This window comes from Mercenaria mercenaria, chromosome 3, assembly GCF_021730395.1.
Source record: "Mercenaria mercenaria strain notata chromosome 3, MADL_Memer_1, whole genome shotgun sequence".
In the NCBI taxonomy this organism is placed as follows: domain Eukaryota; kingdom Metazoa; phylum Mollusca; class Bivalvia; order Venerida; family Veneridae; genus Mercenaria; species Mercenaria mercenaria.
This window is the reverse complement of record NC_069363.1, coordinates 59,770,867-59,792,914: the sequence shown is the minus strand read 5'-3', so window position 1 is coordinate 59,792,914 and position 22,048 is coordinate 59,770,867. Positions and strand designations below refer to the sequence as shown.

General features: G+C 35.3%; 1 protein-coding gene across 3 annotated transcripts; it reads right to left on the bottom strand.

The window, feature by feature from the left end:
- Positions 1 to 6,294: 6,294 nt before the first annotated feature.
- LOC123524614 (plasminogen receptor (KT)-like) lies at positions 6,295 to 18,504 on the bottom strand. Of its 3 annotated transcripts, none has more exons than XM_045302931.2 (5): positions 18,427 to 18,504; positions 12,179 to 12,308; positions 10,854 to 10,984; positions 10,189 to 10,298; positions 6,295 to 8,636 (listed from the first exon to the last, which is right to left on the bottom strand). In XM_045302931.2, exons 2-5 carry the CDS (start codon positions 12,257 to 12,259, stop codon positions 8,533 to 8,535), a joined length of 426 nt encoding a protein of 141 aa, XP_045158866.1. In that variant the 5' UTR covers positions 12,260 to 12,308; positions 18,427 to 18,504; the 3' UTR covers positions 6,295 to 8,532. The 3 variants fall into 3 exon arrangements, with proteins under 3 accessions (XP_045158866.1, XP_045158865.1, XP_053394666.1); XM_045302930.2 differs by lacking the exon at positions 18,427 to 18,504 and adding an exon at positions 18,108 to 18,240; XM_053538691.1 differs by lacking the exon at positions 18,427 to 18,504 and adding an exon at positions 12,592 to 12,667.
- Positions 18,505 to 22,048: the final 3,544 nt, after the last annotated feature.

The window sequence follows — 22,048 nt, the reverse complement described above, 5'->3', positions numbered from 1 at the left end:
ACAATATGGTAGATATCAACAAAATGACTTTGGTAAACTAACTTTAGTAACGCATTTAACAAGAATCAACCTCATAAACTTCTCTACACACCGACAGCATGGCGTTTTTCACTGAAGCTTTAGCTTTTGGCCGCTCCTTCCGGAGAGGCCGTTGTCAAACTGTTACCCTAGATGCTAGATGGTGATCACTCCACACGAGTCTTTATAATTGCCAGGATTCCAAGACTCTGCCATTTTTTCATATATAAATACCAACTTCCTTCTTCTATCTCTTATTCTAATTTCGTAATTTCGACTCTTTACTGCTGATACTGTGGTCTACCGAAGGCATCGGTCCACAGTATTCTTGCTTGTTTTGTCCTTGCTGTCTGAAAGTTTTACCTACTGTCAGTTTTTCCACATTCTTACGTAGATGTTACAATACGTAGGTTCCTGGCAAACTGGACAGAACTGAATGGGCCATATATGTTCTTACGACTAATGGGCGTAACAGAAATTGAAGAGGACAGCATTTTAATAATGAAAAATCCCAAATGCCTGTGGCGGGATTCGAACTCGGGTCGTCCGGGTGGAACTTCAATGCCCTAACCACTGAGCCAAAGAGTTGACTTCCTGACGCGGTTGTAAGAGATTGGTTAAACTTACAAGTTATGTGTAAGCGACCGTAACATTATGATTGATGTGATAGTCATTCTGGCATAGAAAGTGCCATTTTCGGCACGAGATAAAGCCCGTTCCCGGACGAGCTGTCATCTTACGACTTTTGGGCGAAACAGAAATTGTAGATAGCATTTTAATGGTGAAAAAAATTGAAAGTACCTGTGGCGGGATTCGAACCCAGGTCGCACGGGTGGATGTCCAATGCTCCAACTCCTACTAGAAAGGAAGATGTACGGAGGCATAAACATTCGTCAGCTTATGATCGGAAATTGTTCATTCTGGGCTCAACCGTCTGCAATGACTAAGCAATCTCCAGTTACATACCACAAACCATTTTCAAGCCAATGGACACTGTGACCTTGATCTATAACAAACTGCGCGTCGAAACACAGTACTCATCTACTCAACCCAACAGTTCAAACAGTGGAAACTAAACTGCAGACAGATAGATGATCACTTTGACCGTAACGTTTGACTACGAAACCACAACATCAAGAGGGATCCATGGTGTATTTATTTTTGAAGTAATAGTCACTTGTGATTTTAACCTTAGTTCTATTTAGCAGAAACAGGTTTTGTACTAACAGTCACTGTGACCTTGATCTTTGACCCATCGACCTCAAGCTCGAAAGCGGTTATCTTCTGTCCACTGACAATGCACATGCAATGTTTGAGGGTCGTAAGTCAACACGACCTTTGACCTCAAAATCAATAGGAGTCATCCACTACCCATGGACAATGCACCTAGGAAGTAAGAGGACTGAAGTTTAAGGGTCACTGTGGGTTTCACGTTTAACCTTAAAATCAACTGGGGAAATGAACAGCCCTGAAAAAAAATCCTGCCAGGTTTAAGGGGTTCTCAAGAACTTCTGCAGAAACAGTTTTTGTACTACTAGTCACTGTGACCTTGAACCATGACCTAAAATCAATAGCGATGAGCAATGTACCTGCTAGTGTCAATGCATTGAACTGAAATGTTTTTTTTGTACTAACAGTGATCGTGAGTTTGATCTTTGACCTCAGAATAAATAGGGTTATCCACTGCCCATTGGCAATGTGCCCGACAAGAGGATCGTAGATCAAGTGGTTCTCGAGAATTTAGGAAGAAAATATGTTTGTATTAACAGTCACTGTGACCTTGACTTTTGACCTACTGACCTTAAGATCAATAGGTGTAATGCACTACCCATGAGCAGGGTTGTAGTAATGCTAATGGTAATGCATTAGTAATGCATTATTTTTTTCAAATAATGCCAAGTAATGATAAATGCCACAATTTTAGCATTGAAAATAATGCTAATTTAATGCCAAAGTAAGTAATGCTAATGCTTAGCATTACTTAGGCATTATTTTTTGTATCACTGGAAAAAAATAATACACATGTATGCTGTTATTTATACAGGTTATAGTAGTTCTCTAATAGATTTTTGTTTGATTTTAATAAACTGTCTGATGATATAATTGCCTTTTGTTCAATGTACACCTGAAAGATTTTGAACAAGAGCTGTCTCCATAGGATGACACATGCCTCCGATGGCACTTTAAATGAATAGTTATGGCCGAAGTTTGAGTTTAGGACCTTTGACCTACGGAGCTGGGTCTTGCGCGCGACACGTGGTCTTACTGTGTCACACATTTATGCGTAGTTATTTTAAAATCCATGCATGAATGACAAAGATATGGACCGGACACGCCCATCAATGCACTATCATGAAAAAAGACCTTTAACATCTAAGTGTGACCTTGACCTTTGAGCTACGGACCTGGGTCTTGCGCATGACACGTCGTCTTACTGTGGTACACATTCATGCCAAGTTATTTGAAAATCCATCCAACGATGACAAAGATATGGACCGGACACGCCCATCAATGCACTATCCCTTAATGTCTAAGTGTGACCTTGACCTTTGAGATATGGACCTGGGTCTTGCGCGTGACACGTCGTCTTACTGTGGTACACATTCATGCCAAGTTATTTGAAAATCCATCCATCGATGACAAAGATATGGACCGGACACGCCCATCAATGCACCATCCCTTAATGTCTAAGTGTGACCTTGACCTTTGAGCTACGGACCTGGGTCTTGCATGCGACACATCGTCTTACTGTGGTACACATTCATGCCAAGTTATTTGAAAATCCATCCATCGATGACAAAGATATGGACCGGACACGCCCATCAATGCAATAACCTTTAATGTCTAAGTGTGACCTTGACCTTTGAGCTACGGACCTGGGTCTTGCGCGCGACACGTCGTCTTACTGTGGTACACATTCATGCCAAGTTATTTGAAAATCCATCCATCGATGACAAAGATATGGACCGGACACGAAAAATGCGGACAGACCGACAGACTGACAGACCGACAGACCGACAGTTCAAAAACTATATGCCTCCCTTCGGGGGCATAAAAATACATTTAAAACCTTGGACAACTCCAAGGTGCAAATTTTTAATAGCCATAGAAGTGTGACATAATAAGATTTGTCACCCAAAATATCAAACAGCATCTATTATCTTTTGACACCTTTTTATCAATTAACACTATGCCATTGATAGTGATGTTTAAGACCTGTTTAAGGCAGCTAGCTTTTACATATCATGTTAAATTAGGCTGTTAGGGAGCCATTAAACAGGTACTTGACTTTCTCTAACAGTTTAAATGCTCATGCATGCTGTACTTCCAACATTAGGTATTTTTATTTTTTTTTTATTATTTTTTTATAAAGTAATGGTAAAAGAAAAAAAATCAGATATAATACCAGGAAGTCATACACGTATTTAACTATTCATGTAGACGACCTAGACCTAGGTAAACTAAAATGATTTAATGAAAAACAGTGTATGTGATAATAACATGCAATGATTCTCAAAAAGTAATGGTAATGCTAATGCTAATGCACCCTATGTAATGCTAATTTAATGCATTATTTTGATAAAAATGAGTAATGCTAATGCTAATTTAATGCCATCTTTTTCCAAGTAATGCTAATTTAATGCATTACTATTGCAAGTCATTATTAACAACCCTGCCCATGAGCAATGTGCCATTCTAGGCAAACAGGTTCTGAGGACACTATGCAGAAATATTTTTGTAATAAGTCACTGTGACCTTGACCTTTGACACTGACCTCAAAATCAAGAGGGATCCTCCAATACCAATGTGCAATGTGCCTGCAAAGTTCAAGAATTGTAGATCAAGGCACTCTCAATATAATGATAGGAACCTTTTTCATACTAGCAGTCACTTTGACCTTAAGCTACTGACCTCAAAATCAATAGGGGACAACCAGTGCCCATGAACCATGTTCACATCAAATATGTGGATCAAAATTAAAGTTGTTAGCAGAAATGACATTGTTAACACATGGATGACCTACAGCATCACATATGTCCCGAAGGGCATGTAAAAACATTCCTTGAAGAAAGAGTTGTCTTTAATTCTGCATTTATATTTACCTTTACCAAATGTGTTGTAACAAGAATCATGTCAACATTGTCTGACAAATGCCAACTAAAAATGCTTGATAGAATAATAAATGAGCCATGCCATGAGAAAACCAACATAGTGGCTTTGCGACCAGCATGGATCCAGACCACCAGTCTGCGCATCCGCGCAGACTGGTCAGGATCCATGCTATTCGCTAACAGTTTCTCTAATTACAATAGGCTTTGAAAGCGAACAGCATGGATCCTGACCAGACTGCGCGGATGCAAAGCCACAATGTTGGTTTTCTCATGGCGTGGCTCAAATAAAGTCCACATCATGACCATAACTCTTAAAATAATCAGACATAAAAGTCCCATCAATACGCATATGCCCACTTCGTGCTGATGAAGTATACCAAGTTTCACTTCTGTTGGAGAGAAACAGTAGGAGGAGTTGAGTACACAATGTTTTCATGTTGTTGTAACATTTCAAAGTCAAACTACAAAAACAATAATTGGATTGTATGTCCTGACAATATGTGCACATCAACTTAACATTGACGATGTACTAGTATATAAAGTCTCATTTCAGTTGGATAAGAAGTTGAATACACAGTGTTCTGATGTAGTTTAATAGGTCAGTCTAGAAAAGGGCGATAACTCCAAATTAAATTATCAGACAAAAAAGTCCCGATAATATGCACACATCCACTTCATACTGAATGAAGTTTACAAAGTTCATTTCAGTTGGTTGAAAACTGTAGGAGTCGAGTACACAAAGCGTATGACAGACAGACTGATGGACTGACAGTTCAAACACTATATGCCATCCTCCCATGTCTTCAACACAATGGGCAAAATAACAAGAGCTGTCCGTAAGACAGCCAAGCTCGACTATTCGAAATATTGTCCCAGAAGCAGGAAAATATTACCCAAAAAGGTTAAATATTAAAAGAGTTTTAAGTTCAAAAGGGGGCATAATTTGACCAAAATGCATATCAGTTATGGGAATTGCTGCTATCAACTAGTTTTATAACCCCGAAGGCACATGTGAAGTTTTAATTCAATATCTGCATTAGTTTTGGAGATAGAAACTCGCATGTAAAACTTTAACCAGAAAGGGGGCATAATTTGCCCAAATTACATGCCAGAGTTATGGTACTTGACCCAGTGAGGTTGGTAATTGATCTAGAAAAAAAAAAAAAAAAGAGTTTCAAATCTATATGCCTTTTAGTAATTGCTATATGTACTTGCACGCAAAACTTTAACCAGGATTTTCTAAGTCCAAAAAGGGGAATAATTTGCTCAAAATACATGTCAGAGTTATGGGACTTGATCCAGTGAGGTTAGTAATTGATCTAGAAAAAGAAAAAAATAAATTTCAAATCTATATGCCTTTTAGTAATAGCTGTATGTACTTGCATGCAAAACTTTAACCAGAATTTGCTAAGTCCAAAAGGGGGCATAATTTGGCCAAAATGAAGGTCAGAGTTATGGGACTTGCTGCTATCAACTAGTTTTATAACCACAAAGACACATGTGAAGTTTCAAATCAATATCTGCATTAGTTTTGGAAATAGTAACTTGCATGTAAAACTTTAACCAAAATTTTCTAAGTCTAAAAGGGGGCATAATTTTCCCAAAATACATGTCAGAGTTATGGGACTTGATCCAGTGAGGTTGGTAATTGATGTAGAAAAAGAAAAAATAAGTTTAAAATCTATATGCCTTTTAGAAATAGCTGTATGTACTAACATGCAAAACTTTAATCAGAATTTTCTAAGTCCAAAAGGGGATATAATTTGGCCAAAATGAAGGTCAGAGTTATGGGACTTGCTGCTATCAACTAGTTTTATAACCCGAAGACACATGTGAAGTTTCAAATCAATATCTGCATTAGTTTTGGAGATGGTAAATTGCATGTAAAACTTTAACCTTTTAACCAAAATTTTCTAAGTCCAAAAGGGGGCATAATTTGCTCAAAATACATGTCAGAGTTATGGGACTTGACCCAGAGAGGTTGGTAATTGACCTAGAAAAAGATAAAATAAGTTTCAAAGCTATATGCCTTTAATTGATGGCTGTATGTACTTGCATGCAAAAACTTAACCAAGGTGTGACGCCGACGCCGACGCCAGGGTGAGTAGAATAGCTAGACTATTCTTTGAATAGTCGAGCTAAAAATTAAACATTTTGATCAGAGTCTTGCTGATATTTTTATTACATAAGTATACATAGAAATTGTATAAACACCAAAATCTTGCAGCATACGGCCCTGTTTTATAATATTTATCCCTTCAAAGTGAATTCATGAAAACATAATATAGTGTGAATCATAAATCCCCTGAGAGAATCAAATATAGACTAAACTGAATAAAGTTTGCCCAGCATAATGTTAATAGTGTTGCACCAACAAGCCATATAACAGAATAAAATATTTGATCAATAGTACAAGTGTTAGCATGTTATTAATAATATATCTTAAGAATATGTTTTAACTTCTTTTCAGTTCAATAATTTTGTCTTTTGAAAAGAAAACATCCAACAACATGTACAGTTCTATACATGTTTAACCCTTACCCTGCTAAATTTCTATAATAAACTTGTCCATCTTTCAATTTAGACAGTACCATTAACTGTTAAAAGGGGTGCATACCAAAAAGATACTGACTGAATGGTGAACAGTGCAGATAATGATCAGACTACACAGACGTGCAGGCTGATCATGATCTACACTGGTCGCAAAGGCAGAATCAATTGCCGCCAACAGGCTAAAGGTTAATTTGTCAACAGCTTCAATTATACAGACTGATCTTTACTACAAAAATGGATTCTAAATGCTTAATTTACAAGGGCAATAATTTCAACAAACATCACTGTTTTTTAAAAAAGGAGGTTCAGATTACCTGTTTATATTCAAATTATCCACCCTCCCAGATAAGCCTACTCCCAAAAAAGATTTATGTCACACAAAATCCAATTTATACAGTCTCTACTGATCATATCAAAAATTGAAGTCCACCACCTCAGTTAACCAGATAAATATTATTAAGAATTAGCAAAATTATCTGTTTCTGTTGCTACATCTAATGCAATGCTTCTATTTGGCACAGATGAAGATGATCTGCATGAAATTTTAGAACACGTAAGATAGAAGTGCCGCCCAATATTTAGGAGAATGATTTAATTTGAAGTTGATATGACTTCGGTTTCTTGAGATGTTTTTTATGAGTTATAAGACAATTCAACAGGGTTTTTATGCTAGCATGTTGAATAAATCAAGCTTGAAAGTGACTTCTTAGATTTACATACAGGATTCAATTAAATTTCTTTACATTTAAATAAGTTAAATCTAGCATCAACATGATTCTTAGATATACGTACAGCATTCCACAAAGTGCCCTTACCTCCTTAAGACTTAAATCAAGCTTCAACATGATTCTTAGATTCAACACAGTTCCTTTGCATTTAAATAAGTTAAAAAATCAAGCTTCAACATGATTCTTAGATTCAACAGAGTTCCATTACATTTAAATAAGTTAAATCAAGCTTCAACATGATTCTTAGATTCAACAGAGTTCCTTTACATTTAAATAAGTTAAAAAATCAAGCTTCAACATGATTCTTAGATTCAACACAGTTCCTTTGCATTTAAATAAGTTTAATCAAGCTTCAACACAATTTCTTTAGATGTGTGAAATTACCATATGATTCAAGTAACAACATGCTAAAATACCCCTAAACTTCAATTAGATATGCTTCTTAATGAAAACATTGAATACTCCATGAAACCATTTTTTAAAGGTCCAATACTAAGGAAAGTGAACATTTTAATTTCTTTTAAAAAGCACAGAAACTATTTCATTTTATTGGAAAATGAAAGTTGGTATGTAGAAATTCGAAATAAATCGCAGTATATGTACAATTATTTTTCTATGAAGTATGAAGAAAGTTAAAAAGACCTGGGGGGTCATTCTGTCGATTCATTGAAATTTCAACATGATACACATACATTTCTTTGAGTTCCAAAGACCTTCTGTAAATTTTGACCTGCCAATCTTCATTATTTAGTGTCTTGCAGAAGTCTATGCACTGGCTATGAAAAAACATTGCCAACTCACTTTCCCTTAGTAATGGACCTTTAAAGAATTATAATTTATGTTTTGTATAAAAACTGTGCATGGCATTTACATCTAATAAAAATATTAACCAGAATATTTTTTAATCATACAGTATATATAAACAATAACATTAATAGAAAGTGATATAAATAAATTTTGTCTAAAAGTAAATGAGACTTTTCACTTCCTTAAGACTAAATGACATGGTTAATTAGCACTTTTGATAAATCTAAATACACACATCTAGTTTAGCACTCTTGACACATCTACATACAAACATCATTCAATCTTTTAAAATTTTGTTATAGAAGTGATAAATGTTATTTTCCCTTTTGTCTTGCAGCATCTATACTCTGTAATGTAGGCAGGTTGTGTGGAAGTTGTATATAACTGCCCTCTTGTTCCATCACTCTCTCTGCCTCAGCTGCAATACCATATATAAATACAGATATAATACAATTTATTCTGGGTACTGTTATAGTTTTAGGGATGCAATAAACAGTGTTATGGAAAGTTAGCACACCCCTGTATGCTCTGTGAGGGTCTGCTTGACAATTCTTTTGGGATTGGGCTACAAGAAATTAGGAGTAAAATACTACACGAGTTATTTCCATTTTAAAGAACTTTTCATGTAAAAGTATAATTTAAACTTGTTGAATGTGAAGAAAGTTTTAGAAAAACAGTCCTTAAATTACATTTTAAAAACAAGAGGGCCATGATGGCCCTATATCGCTCACCTGAGTTTAATTGCTTGGTTAAACAAATTTCTTTGCTAATGCTTCAAAAACAAACAAAAAATAGGTGAGAAGGTCATGGTAAAGATTCTACATGTGGTCCAAATTTCCATGCTGTACCTTCAAAAACAAGAAAGTAGGTCAGAAGGTCACGATTAAAACTATTCAAGACGAGTATTGAAATCTGTATAAAAAATATACAGGTGGTCCGAATTTCTATACTGTAACTTCAAAAATGAAAAAAGTAAGTCAGTAGGTTACGATTAAGACTATTAAGGATGAGTATTGAAATCTGTATCAAACATTATATATGTGGTCCAAATCTTTTTGCTGTAGCTTCAGAAATAAGGTATTGGGTCAGGTCAGGGCTAAGAACATTAAAGATGAGTACTGAAATCTTTATCGAAAGTTATTGACGTGGTCCAAATTTCTATGCTGTTAAGATCGGTGTGCAAAACTGTATATGTCATCCAAATTTCAAGGCTGTATCTTAAAAAACAAAAAAATAGGTCAGTACGTCAAGGTCATAGTCAAGTAACCCCTAATGCACTTGGGGTCATCAGGTAATTATAATTAAACAGTCTAGGAAATATGATCAGATAATTTTTAAAGTAGTTTTTCTTATACAACTCATATAAGTGACCCCCGGGGCGGGGCCTCTTTTCACCCCAGGGGCATAATTTGAATAATTTTGTTAGAGAACCACTACATACCAAATATCAAAGGCTTAAGCCCTGAACTTTCAGACAAAAAGATTTTTTAAATTTTTTCCTATATAAGTCTATGTAAAACTTGGGACCCCCGGGGCAGAGCCTCTTTTCATCCTAGGGTAATGATTTGAACAATCTTGGTAGAGGACCACAAGGCAATGCTACATACCTAATATCAAAGACCTAGGTCTTGTGGTTTCAGACAAGAAGATGTTTAAAGTTTTTTCCTATATAAGTGTGGACGGCCGAACGCCGGACAGTGAGCGATCACAATAGCTCACTCGGAGCCTTTGGCTCAGGTGAGCTAAAAAGGCAACAACCCTGGTTATTGAAGTGATCCTGATGAAAGTTGCACATGCACCACCACCCTATAGTGATCTATACTTGTGTAAAGTTTCAGGGGAATACTTAATATCATAAAGATGCAATAAATTAAAATCTGCTACTGTGAAGTGTTATAAATTCTAAACAATAATGCATATGACATGATATTTTACTGGTAATAACAAGAAATTCCTGTGAAACAGGTTACCTCTACATCTTTGCATCTTGGTACTGTATGCCAAATCATATTGATAGCCTACGATAAAACCAAATGGAACCAATGGTGCTAATGCTGCTGGGCTCTTTTTCTTAACAAACCTGTGTAAAAAAAGTTTATTATATTATTCATTTCTATATTACTCTGCATTGAGTTATATTCAAGATGGTTTTATTTTTGCTAATATTTAAAAATAATGTTTGCAATTTCCTGAGTCACAGACTAATGACACTGTAAAGAAAAAAAGTTGAGATAAAAATAGAACTCTGCCTGTAACCAAACACAAACAAGTGTCATCTACTCCACATTTTTTCCATAAATCAAGGGCACATAACTCTGAACTTAATACTTTTCTCTGGTCAATAAACAAGTTGGAATGAGATCTAAATACACCCACATGAATACTTCCATCTAAATATGATTCATCCTAAGGATTGTTGAAGAAATAACAACTCTAAAGTATAAAAATAGTCAAATATAGCATTCATATTTCCAATGCCCATAACTCAAAAAAAAAAAAATTCAAACCCAAGAATCCTTTTATTAGAATTATGACCAACTACATTTTTTCATCTTCCTAAAATCACACAATTTAGAAGAAAATTTAAATTGAAAATCTTCAGCAGGTGTTTGAATAAGTCAGAAATCTGACTTACCCTGCAATGCCCATTACAGCTAATGTTGCATAGAACGCACTCCACCATTGGAACATGTCACGTGATCTCGCAATCATCATGGCCGCCTGTCGTTCTCGCATCTGATTCTGCATCTGTATTTGTCGTTCCAGCTAAAATGTAAAATCTCATAACTCATATGTGCAGGCTATTTCAAGGTTATACAAAAATGTATTATAAAATAATGAACTGGCATCAATCCAAAGTGATCTTTACAGAGTTTTAGTAAATTACACAAAAACAGGTGCTGTAATTATACAGAAGAGCTAGTAACAAACAAGAGCTGTAAGAGGACTATTTTGATGCTTGACAGTGAAATAGTGTGTATCTAAGGAAACTAGAGCTATCACTGCAGTGATTAATACCTGTCCTCCCAATGGGAATCATGATATTTAATAAGTGTTTAAGTCGAATCAATTTAGTAACAAGCACGTGCACATTCTGTGAATTTACATACAAAGTCGAATAAGTTGTTATGTGAATACTTTGTTATGTGGGAATTATGGATTGTAATGCAATTACAGGGCAATAAGTTACTGAAGTGATCCCGATGAAAGTTGCGCATGCACCACAGCACTACAGTGATCTACATTTGTGTAAAGTTTCATTAAGGTTCATGGATAAGTTACATACATGTATGCATAAAAATCCCTAGTTTTATTAAATGAAGGAGAAAGACTAATTTTTCTGGCCCAAGGGAGATAATCCTAAATATGAGCAAAGGTCATGTGCTAACTTACAATTATGTGACATTTAGTGATTCTAGCTAAAATACTTTTTGAATACATGTAATAAGGATTTTCATTTTCAGACAGAAGCATGCATGACCGACTAACAGCCTGACGGACAACATCAAATCTATATCCTTCCACTTTCAGCAGCGTAAAATAACAGAGACCGAAAGAAAGTACAGTAAGATATTAACCATAATTTCTAAGTATAAAAGGGATATAATACACGAGTTATACAAATAATTACATAGTATGAGTCACGAAGTAGAACAATTATTTTAAGTCAGAATCATATCCATTCATCATTAACAGATAGCTGGAATGAAGATTTATAGTTCTTGTGCAGTGCACTTACTATCAAAATAATTCAAGTTCTATTGTAAAAACTTTTTGCAGTTTTGCCCTGTACAAGGAAAGTGCTACAGACAAACAAAATGACAACTATATCCTCACCCTTCAGGCAGAATAAAAATACCTTCTTTTGCAGAAACGTGTTTGCTCTACAGAGGTTTGTCATAATTACAAAGGTAGGGATAACACTGCAGGTAAATGTTTAACAAAGTCTAGTTACTATACCATTTCTGACTGGCTTTTCTCCATAAACTCTTGCTGCTTCTTGAAATTCTCCTCCATCACTTTTCCAACAACTGAACCCATAATTATTGTTAATTATTGCTTCTGAATCCACTTAAGATATCACATGAACCTGTACATAATAATAATAAAAGGAAATGTAAATATATGTTAGTCTGTCACTCAGTCTTATATATTCAATAAACTGTTTTACTGAAAATAGTTAGAAACAATGTGTGAAACTATAATATTTTTCTAATACACATGTACTTTCCTTGTTACTAGTATCTTAATATCTTTACATAATGTTTACGGATTGGAATCATCATTATCATCATGGTCTAAAGTAGCAAGTGGTGTGCCCCAAGGCAGCGTCATTGGCCCTGTTTTATTTCTCTGTTTTATTAATGACCTACCAGATGTTGTGTCCGGTATAGTAAAAATTTTTGCAGATGATACAAAACTTTTTTCACAAGTGGCAACTGTCGAGGCCTGTGAACAATTACAATCAGATTTAGATGGACTGTTTGATTGGAGTGAAGAATGGAAATTAATGTTTAATGCAAAGAAGTGTAAAGTTTTACATTTAGGATCAAACAATAAAAAGTTCACCTATACCATGAGAGAATCTGATGGAAATTATGTAAGAGTAGGGCAAGTGCCTTTCGAGAATTTGTTTTGTTTGTTTTGGGTTTAACGCCGTTTTTCAACAGTATTTCAGTCATGTAACGGCGGGCAGTTAACCTAACCAGTGTTCCTGGATTCTGTACCAGTACAAACTTGTTCTCCGCAAGTAACTGCCAACTTCCCCACATGAATTATCAGAGGTGGAGGACGAATGATTTCAGACACAATGTCTTTTATCAAATCGTCACGGAGAACATACGCCCCGCCCGGGGATCGAACTCGCGACCCCGCGATCCGTAGACCATCGCTCTCCCTACTGAGCTAAGCGGGCGGGCTTGCCTTTCGAGAAAGACCTAGCGTTTACATCTGATGAATGTTTAACTTTCGATGAACACATTACCTGAGTATTACAAATAAAGCTCAAAAAACATAGGGATTAATCTACAGGTCATTTGAATACTTGGATAAAGAAATGTTATTACCTCTGTATAAAACCTTGATTAGACCAGTTCTGGAATATGGATCATGCATTTGGTCTCCATTATAACTTAAAGAAACATATAAATTGGAAGACATTGAGAGAAGGGCAACTAAACTTGTAGGATCATTACAAAATTTATCATACGAACAGAGATTGATAAAACTTGTAATTGGTCTTGTGATTCTAGAATATCGAAGGGATCGTTCCGATATGATCCAGATTTATAAATCAGTTCACAATCTTGATGATATGAAGTGGGACAATTTGTTTTCATTGGCTGAGAGGACAAGTTGCATGGACACTATCTGAAGTCCAAAAGCAAAAAGTGTAAACATAATGTGAGACTATAAATTTCTTCAGTCTGAGAGCAATTGCTTTTTGGAATAATTTAACAGAAGAGACAATTTCTGCAACTAATCTTAATCAGTTTATAAGTCTGCTAAATGAAGAGAACTGTGTGTGCGTATGTTTGGGTTTAACGTCTTTTTCAACAATTTTTCAGTCATATAAACGACGGTGTCTACTTGTAGCAGTGAGCTCAATGCCCAACTTTGTAGTGCTGCCTCACTGGAATATCACGCCGTAGACACGTGGCATGATACCCCACCCAGTCACATTATACTGACACCGGGCTGACCAGTCCTAGCACTATCCTCTTAATGCTGAGCGCCAAGCGAGGAAGCTACTAGTACCATTTTTTAAGTCTTTGGTACGATGCGGCCGGGGATCGAACCCAAGACCTCCCACACTCATGGCGGACGCTCTACCACTAGGCTACCGAGGCGGTACTGGAATACTAAGAAATTCAAGCCCAGTTGTTAAGCGCAGTAAGAGAACATTAATTTTACTAAAACTTATTTAGCGAAGAGGATTTTATGAAGAGGAACTTTAAATACAAGAGGGGCCATTAAAGCTTCGGCTAATACTAGCGGCCCTGGATACATGTACATTACAGGAGTACCCTAGGTTCTATTCCTCACTGGCCCCTTTGCTTTTTCATATTTTCTTTAATATTTTTCCTTTTCTAGAAAACGCAGTTTGTTTGATTATGCCGATGACAACACCTTTTTCAAAATGACATCACAAGATACAAACAAACTTCAAAATTAAAAATAAAATTAAATTTAAAAAAAAAAAAAAACTGTCACAAATTAATTTAATTCTGATATTGAGATACCCTTAAAATATACTGTAGATCAGCATTTTCACAGTGCCCCTTTTTAATTCTGGTACAAATGAAAGTTGTAACTAGCCTTGTTTTCTGTTCACAAGTAGTGCTTAAAGCTAAATTAAATCAGACATGCCACACTGATCTGTCTACAATGAATTTATTCTTTCACTCCCCTCTCCACACTAAATCCGAGAGTTTAGTAAACATAAGTTTGCTTAATAAATGAAAAGTTACGACATATTTACACTGCAAAATATATCTATGATAGTCTTACAAATAAAATGAATAACTTAAGTTCATTAAAATGTCATATATTTTAGGATATCTTTTTTGTATTATTAAGATGACCAAGATATGTGATGTATGTGCCACCAGCGGATCAATCAGGTGAAACAAGTTCAAACAACTGACATATTCATCAATCTATATAAATTTCAAATAAAAGTAGACATAATAATTTGAAAGAACAAGAGGACCATGATGGTCCTGAGTCGCTCACCTCTTCCCACATGACCCAGTTTTGAGTATGACGTCGTTTTTTCTATTATTTGACATAGTGACCTAGTTTTTGAGCTCATGTGACCCAGTTTTGAACTTGACCTAGATATTATCAAGATAAAAATTCTGACCAATTTTCATGAAGATCCACTGAAAAATATGGTCTCTAGAGAGGTCACAAGGTTTTTCTATTATTTGACCTATTGACCTAGTTTTCGAAGGTACGTGACCCTGTTTTGAATTTTACCTAGATATCATCAAGGTGAACATTCTCACTAATTTTCATGAAAATCTCATGAAAAATATGGCCTCTAGAGAGGTCACTTGTTGTAAAGTTTTTCTATTTTTATACCTACTGGCCTAGTTTTTGACCGCACATGACCCAGTTTCGAAACTGACTTAGATATCATCAAGGTGAACATTCAGATCAATTTTCATGAAGATCCATTGAAAAATATGGCCTCTAGAGAGGTCAAAAGATTTTTCTAATTATAGACCTACTGACCTAGTTTTTGACCGCAGTTGACCCAGTTTCAAACTTGACCTAGATATCATCAAGATGAACATTCAGACCAACTTTCATACAGATCCCATGAAAAGTATGGCCTCTAGAGAGGTCACAAGGTTTTTTCATTATTTGAACTACTGACCTAGTTTTTGATGGCATGTGACCCACTTTCAAACTTGACCTAGATATCATCAAGATGAACATTCTGACCAATTTTTATGGAGATCCATTCATAAGTATAGCGGCTAAAGAGGTCACAAGGTTTTTCTATTTTTAGACCTACTGACCTAGTTTTTGATGGCACATGACCCTGTTTCGAACCTGACCTAGATATCATCAAGATGAACATTAAGACCAACTTTCATACAAATCCCATGAAAAATATGGCCTTTAGAGAGGTCACAAGGTTTTTCTATTATTTGACCTACTGACCTAGTTTTTGATGGCACGTGACCCACTTTCAAACTTGACCTAGACATCATCAAGATGAACATTCAGACCAATTTTCATGAAGATCTCTTGAAATATATGGCCTCTAGAGAGGTCACAAGGTTTTTCTATTTTTAGACCTACTGACCTAGTTTTTGACCGCACATGACCCAGTTTCGAACCTGACCTAGATATCATCAAGATGAACATTCAGACCAACTTTCATACAGATCCCATGAAAAATGTGGGCTCTAGAGAGGTCACAAGGTTTTTCTATTATTTGACCTACTGACCTAGTTTTTGATGGAACGTGACCCAGTTTTGAACTTGATCTAGATATCATCAAGGTGAACGTTCTGGCCAAATTTCATGGAGATCCATTGAAAATTATGGCCTCTAGAGTGGTCACAAGGTTTTTCTATTTTTAGACCTACTGACCTAGTTTTTGACCGCACGTGACCCAGTTTCGAACTTGACCTAGAAATCATCAAGGTGAACATTCTGACCGATTTTCATGAAGATCCATTGCAAATTATTGCCTCTAGAGTGGTCACAAGGTTTTTCTATTTTTAGACCTACTGACCTACTTTTTGGCCGCACGTGACCCAGTTTCGAACTTGACCTAGAATTTACCAAGATGAACATTCTGACCCATTTTCATAAAGATCCCATGAAAACTGTGACCTCCAGAGATGTCACAAGGAAGTTTACGGACGCACGGACGACGGACGCTGCGCGATCACAAAAGCTCACCTTGTCACTTCGTGACAGGTGAGCTAAAAATATGCATCATCATCTTAAGTATTTGCCTCACTCTACAAGAGCATACTCGCAATTTGGTTAAAACTTTGTACACATGCGTAGCAGGCAGGACTGACTTGGCCCTGAGTAAAAGTGTCTCTATGTACAGCTGGACTGGCTTGGCCCGTGTAGTAAGAGTTCTCTATGTACATCAAGTTAAAAACTGGTAAAACGGTAGCTGTAGTTTAGTTGTTGTACTGGCTGGCCAAGACCGACTTGAAGCCTTCCAGGGTTGTCTGGTCAACAGTGACATGAGGCAGTGAGTTCCAAAGAATGACAATAGCGGGATAAAAGCTTTGCTGGTAGGTCGATGTGCGAGCTCGGATTTGGCAAAGACGTTGGTTGTGCCCTCTGGTGGATCTGGCAGGAACAAGTGGTGGGTCTGGCATGATGTTGACTAAGTTGTGTAAGATTTTGAAGAACATGGTTGTTCTTGCAATGTTTCGCCGGTGTTGTAGTGTGTCCCATTTCTGGTTTTGTAACACTGCTAGTCCAAACTTAGTTGTTGAACACAAATCTAGCAGCTCTTTGCTGAACTATTTCAAGTTGATGGTTGTAATTTTCGAAGAAGGGACACCTAACTGGTGAAGCATATTCCACAGTAGGGTGGACACAGGTCTTGTATGCACTGGTTTTAGCACTGACCGGACTGGAATGGATGTTTCTACGGAGAAAAGATATGGTTGACTTTGCTGTCTTGGAGATATTGTCGACATGTCTTTTCCAGGAGAGGTCATCTGAAAGAGTGATGCCAAGATTATGATACTTTGCACTAAGTGTAGATTTCAGGTTTGTTCCATGTAGACTATAGGTTGTGATGATAGGGTTTCTCTTCTTTGGATGACTTCACACTTCTCTGGATTGAAGTCCATCTGCCAGTCCTTCCATGTATACGATGCAGCACTTTAGTATTTTGAACATTAAATTTATTGATATATTGCTTCCAAGATAATCCCAGTACATGCAGTTCTTTTAATCAAATCAGGGTCACTCAAAATGAAAGACCCTGATCAAAATGAATACATATTAATTTAATTTTTTTTTACCAAGTGCAAGCATATAGGCCCCCAATTTTTTGGGCACGCTCCTGCGCCGCAGAGCGCGCGCGCAGACATATGTTGTACCATGTCATGCACTGTAATTCAACCTACCTATATAAAAGGTGAAAAGTCCACAAATATCGCGTTTAAAAAATGACAGATTTTCTCCTGTTACTTAAAAAAACTATCTTAAACGGGAGATTTGTGGACTTTTCACCTTTTATATAGGTAGGTTGAATTACAGTGCATGACATGGTATGATATATGTTGGCGCCCGCGCTCTGCGGTGCAGGAGCGTAGCCCAAAAAATTAGATATGGCACAAAATCAAAAAATGTGGTGCCTATGAGTGCAAGTCTAAATGTTCTCTAAAATTACCTGAATTCAATATTTAAATTTATGACATAATCAGACTATGCATGGTCTTAGAATGTCTCTATGTTATTTATAAATTTGATTGTATTCTTTGCTTTCATACTCTAAATTTAGTTTTAACTGCATCTGTTTGTACGTGACTTAGAAATTAAAGGTTAAAATGTAGGACACCTATGAATGAACAGGTTAAAAGGCAGAACGCATAAATGAATATACCGATATATATTCCTATAGATAAGTATTACCATATTGATCCCTGTTAAACATATAATGCTTTTGCAAGTTTATTCGATGAATAATGGGTACTGTTATGACAAAATACCTTAAAAACGGTGCAAATTCGGTCCTTGTCCTTGTCCGATATTTGTGCGCGCTTGATTATATTCTCTCAGGGTTTGACTAGATACCGGAAAGAAAGGCATGAGATGAAAGGGCACGCATGCTAGTACGCAACTAATGAAAGAAAATGTAATGTATGTAACAAGTAAGAAGACGAGTTTCACTTTATTTTAAAATGTGTTAATATAATAATTTAAGGAATTAATAATTTAAGGAATTAATAAATACCTAATAATTATTATAGGAAACCAAATATTGATATAAATTCATTGATTTAATGAATACATAAAATAAGAGTGTCATAGAAATTTAAGTATGTATGTTGAAAATGCTTTTACTGTTAGAACAAACGAACTATAAATGAAGAAATCAGTCTGAAGGTATATTTTGTACATCAAGTTGTTTAATGAGATGTGTTTATGTAATATGTAAATTATATGCATGCATCAAAAATCATCCTTAAAATAACACAATTAATTAGTGGCATTGAGGTGTCAATACCATACCATAAAACACCCCCACAAACTTCAGGTGGCCACATAAAACTACAAAATCACACTTTCTCCACAGGTTGCCAATATACAAAAGACGATAAACCCCCTACATTGGATCTTAATTGATCATTGTGGGATCTTTACATAAAACAACACTGTTTGATGTAAGTGGCATAATCCTGTGTATTGTAAATGATTAAACCCCTATCAAGGATTTATTTTACCCTTTTTGACCAATTAGAACATGTTAGAAATGAATTCCTGAAGTTTGTCTAGAGGCATTGTGTTTTTTATCAGTATCATGAAAACTTGGAGCAATCATGGCAGGACTCATATGACATATTTGCCAGCTATTTTAATCATTAAAATGCCCCGATATTCATATTTCTGGTTCATATGTTAAATGTAAATTCAATCGAAGGCAACGTAATTTTGACAAGATATTGAACTATAGTATTTTTCTTTTTAGATCTGATGTACATATATGATACTTTAATCATTATAACTTGCTTATTTTTCAAACTTTTCAAGGCTATTTTGCATGTTCTAGCAGCAAAAATATTATCTTTTCTACACTTTTTTCAAATTAAGAGTGCGTTACATCTCTACAACTTTGGTTCAAGCTATAAATTTGGAAAAAAAAAGAATTGAATAATAATTTGATGTAATATATCAGCTGAAAGCTAATGTATTTTTCTTTAACAAAATTTGATAGTTAAGGTCTTTGATTCAATAATGTACTAGTAAGACATGTTACAAAAATAATAGAATTATATATGCTAACCCGTTACATGTAAAAAGAGCTTATTTTTGACTACTTGAGCTTGCCGCACCAACTGAATTTTGAATTTTCTTAAAAAAAAAACATTCACCCAACACTTACATCTATATCATACCTTACTTACAAACTTTATTTCATCGTTCTATCACATCTGGAGTTTGAAAGATGTAGCTTTTTACATGTTTTTTAGCCGAAGAGGACACTTTACTGTGCACGATTTGCCTTAGCACATTGTTTAATAGATCTAATTACTTGTTTTCCTAAAATAAACGACAACTAATAAGATTTTAAACTTTTATATAGAAACATTTCATATCTTAAAGGGCAAGGAAAGTCTAACAATAAAGTGAAAGCCATCCTCAAACCTTTCATAACGCTGAAAGAATTTTTTAAAATTGGATTACTATTGAAAAAGATGTGGCAGTTTGAAATTAGAAAAAATGGCTGATCATGGGGGCGGCCATTTTAGTGTGCTTATGACGTCATTTACACACTGCTGAATTCTTTATTTAGCAAATAACCATTTAAATCGAGTGATTTCATATGTTTCTTGAGTGGAAGATATAAAACATTGCAATTTCTTTAGAGAAATCATTTTACAGAAGTAAGTAAATACAGTTCAAATTTGTATTTAGAAATTTAATAAATCCGCCATTTTGTTTTTGTTGTCATGGAAACAAAATGGCCGCATTTTTTTTTATAAAATATTTAAATGCCCATAACTTTCTCATTCTAAAACCGATTTTGAAAATTCTTTCACTTCTTTAAATGATTTAAGAAATCCTAGCAGATCGATTTGATATGAGAACAACATTGCCTTTCCCTTTTATTATGAGAATCATGAGTCAATAATCTTTATTTTAGTCTCGTCAATGTGCATACAGTACATGTTAGAAAAGATATACATAACATTATATAAATGTACATTGTCACTCATATAGCCAGTAACTTGTTGCAAATGGTGTTAAAGGTAAATCATATTAAAAGTCGCTGGCTGCATGGGCTGATTGAAAGGAGTTAATGGTGATATAGAGATATGGATAGATGTTGATTGCGCTATATATGAGAAACCTCTAAAACTGTTTTTTATTTTAAAAAAGATTTGAAGCAGCTATAAATGGAGACAAATGAAAAAACACAAATCTTGTAAAAGACTACACATTTTGAAACATACTACTAAAACATTACGATAGCCGTGTAATATTCCCTTAAAGTCAAAACATGTGCAGAGAAACAAATGATTTTTTTGTATTTTCTTAGACTGACATGGGTGGTCTTTTTGTCCTACTTTCGTGTTTATCACTTTTCCGTATTAATCCATCGGAAATTCTTCGGGATCATGTGATTTTAAAATTAATTCAAACGAATATCCGTTTAAATAACGTACTAATCCCCAATGATAACGTGATTCCCGCACAAACTCGAGGACGCGTCCATTTCATGATAATAGATATTAAAAAATATAATAACAATTCATATTGCTTGTGCAATATTTGACAAGTAAATAGTAGTATTTGTTTTATTTTAACTGTCCAATAAGTATATTGCACAATAGTTCAGTCGGGTAGAATGCAGATACCAATAGCAAATCATCTAATCGTTTTGTATGAGTTCGAATCCTCATTACGATTTTTTAAAAAAAATTTTTCTTTTTTTTCCCCTGTCGGTTTTTAATTCTGTTCCCTTTTATGGTTTCTAAGTGCATATATGTCTTTATAAAACATATATTCATTATTCGCTTTCTATTTATATGTTTAGCGCATGCATTTAACTAATATCACATTATTTTTCTCAGCTGCCAGATATTTCTCATTTGTCATTGTGTCATAGTGAAAAAGAAGGAATCTTTTTTATGCAAAAATAAAAAGAAATTAACTGCCGTGAGTTTCGAACCCACAAGATCTGATGAACATAATGAGTATGCTTTACCACTGAGCTAATTTGTAATTGGTATGCAAGCAAAAACATTTAATAACTTACATCTCAATGAAACGTGTTCCGCAAAACTCGCACGCGTCATTTCATGATAATAGATATTAAAAAATATAATAACAATTCATTATCGTTGGGGCATATAATATATTTTGCTTCTATTTATAAATTATAGCCTCGTCTCGGAGCATTCTTGCGAAAAAATCCGAAGATGCGCGGCGGGTCCGTAAGCAATTGGAAAACATACTTTCGGTTTGAAATAGGCAAAAGTTTTTTGATATTCTTGAACATTAAGGACTATTTGGTCAGATCCGATGCAGTGGGTCATATTTTCAGTAAATATGAAATCTCAGCTACAAACTCTGGTTTTCATATAATACTCGTTCGGGCGTTAGACT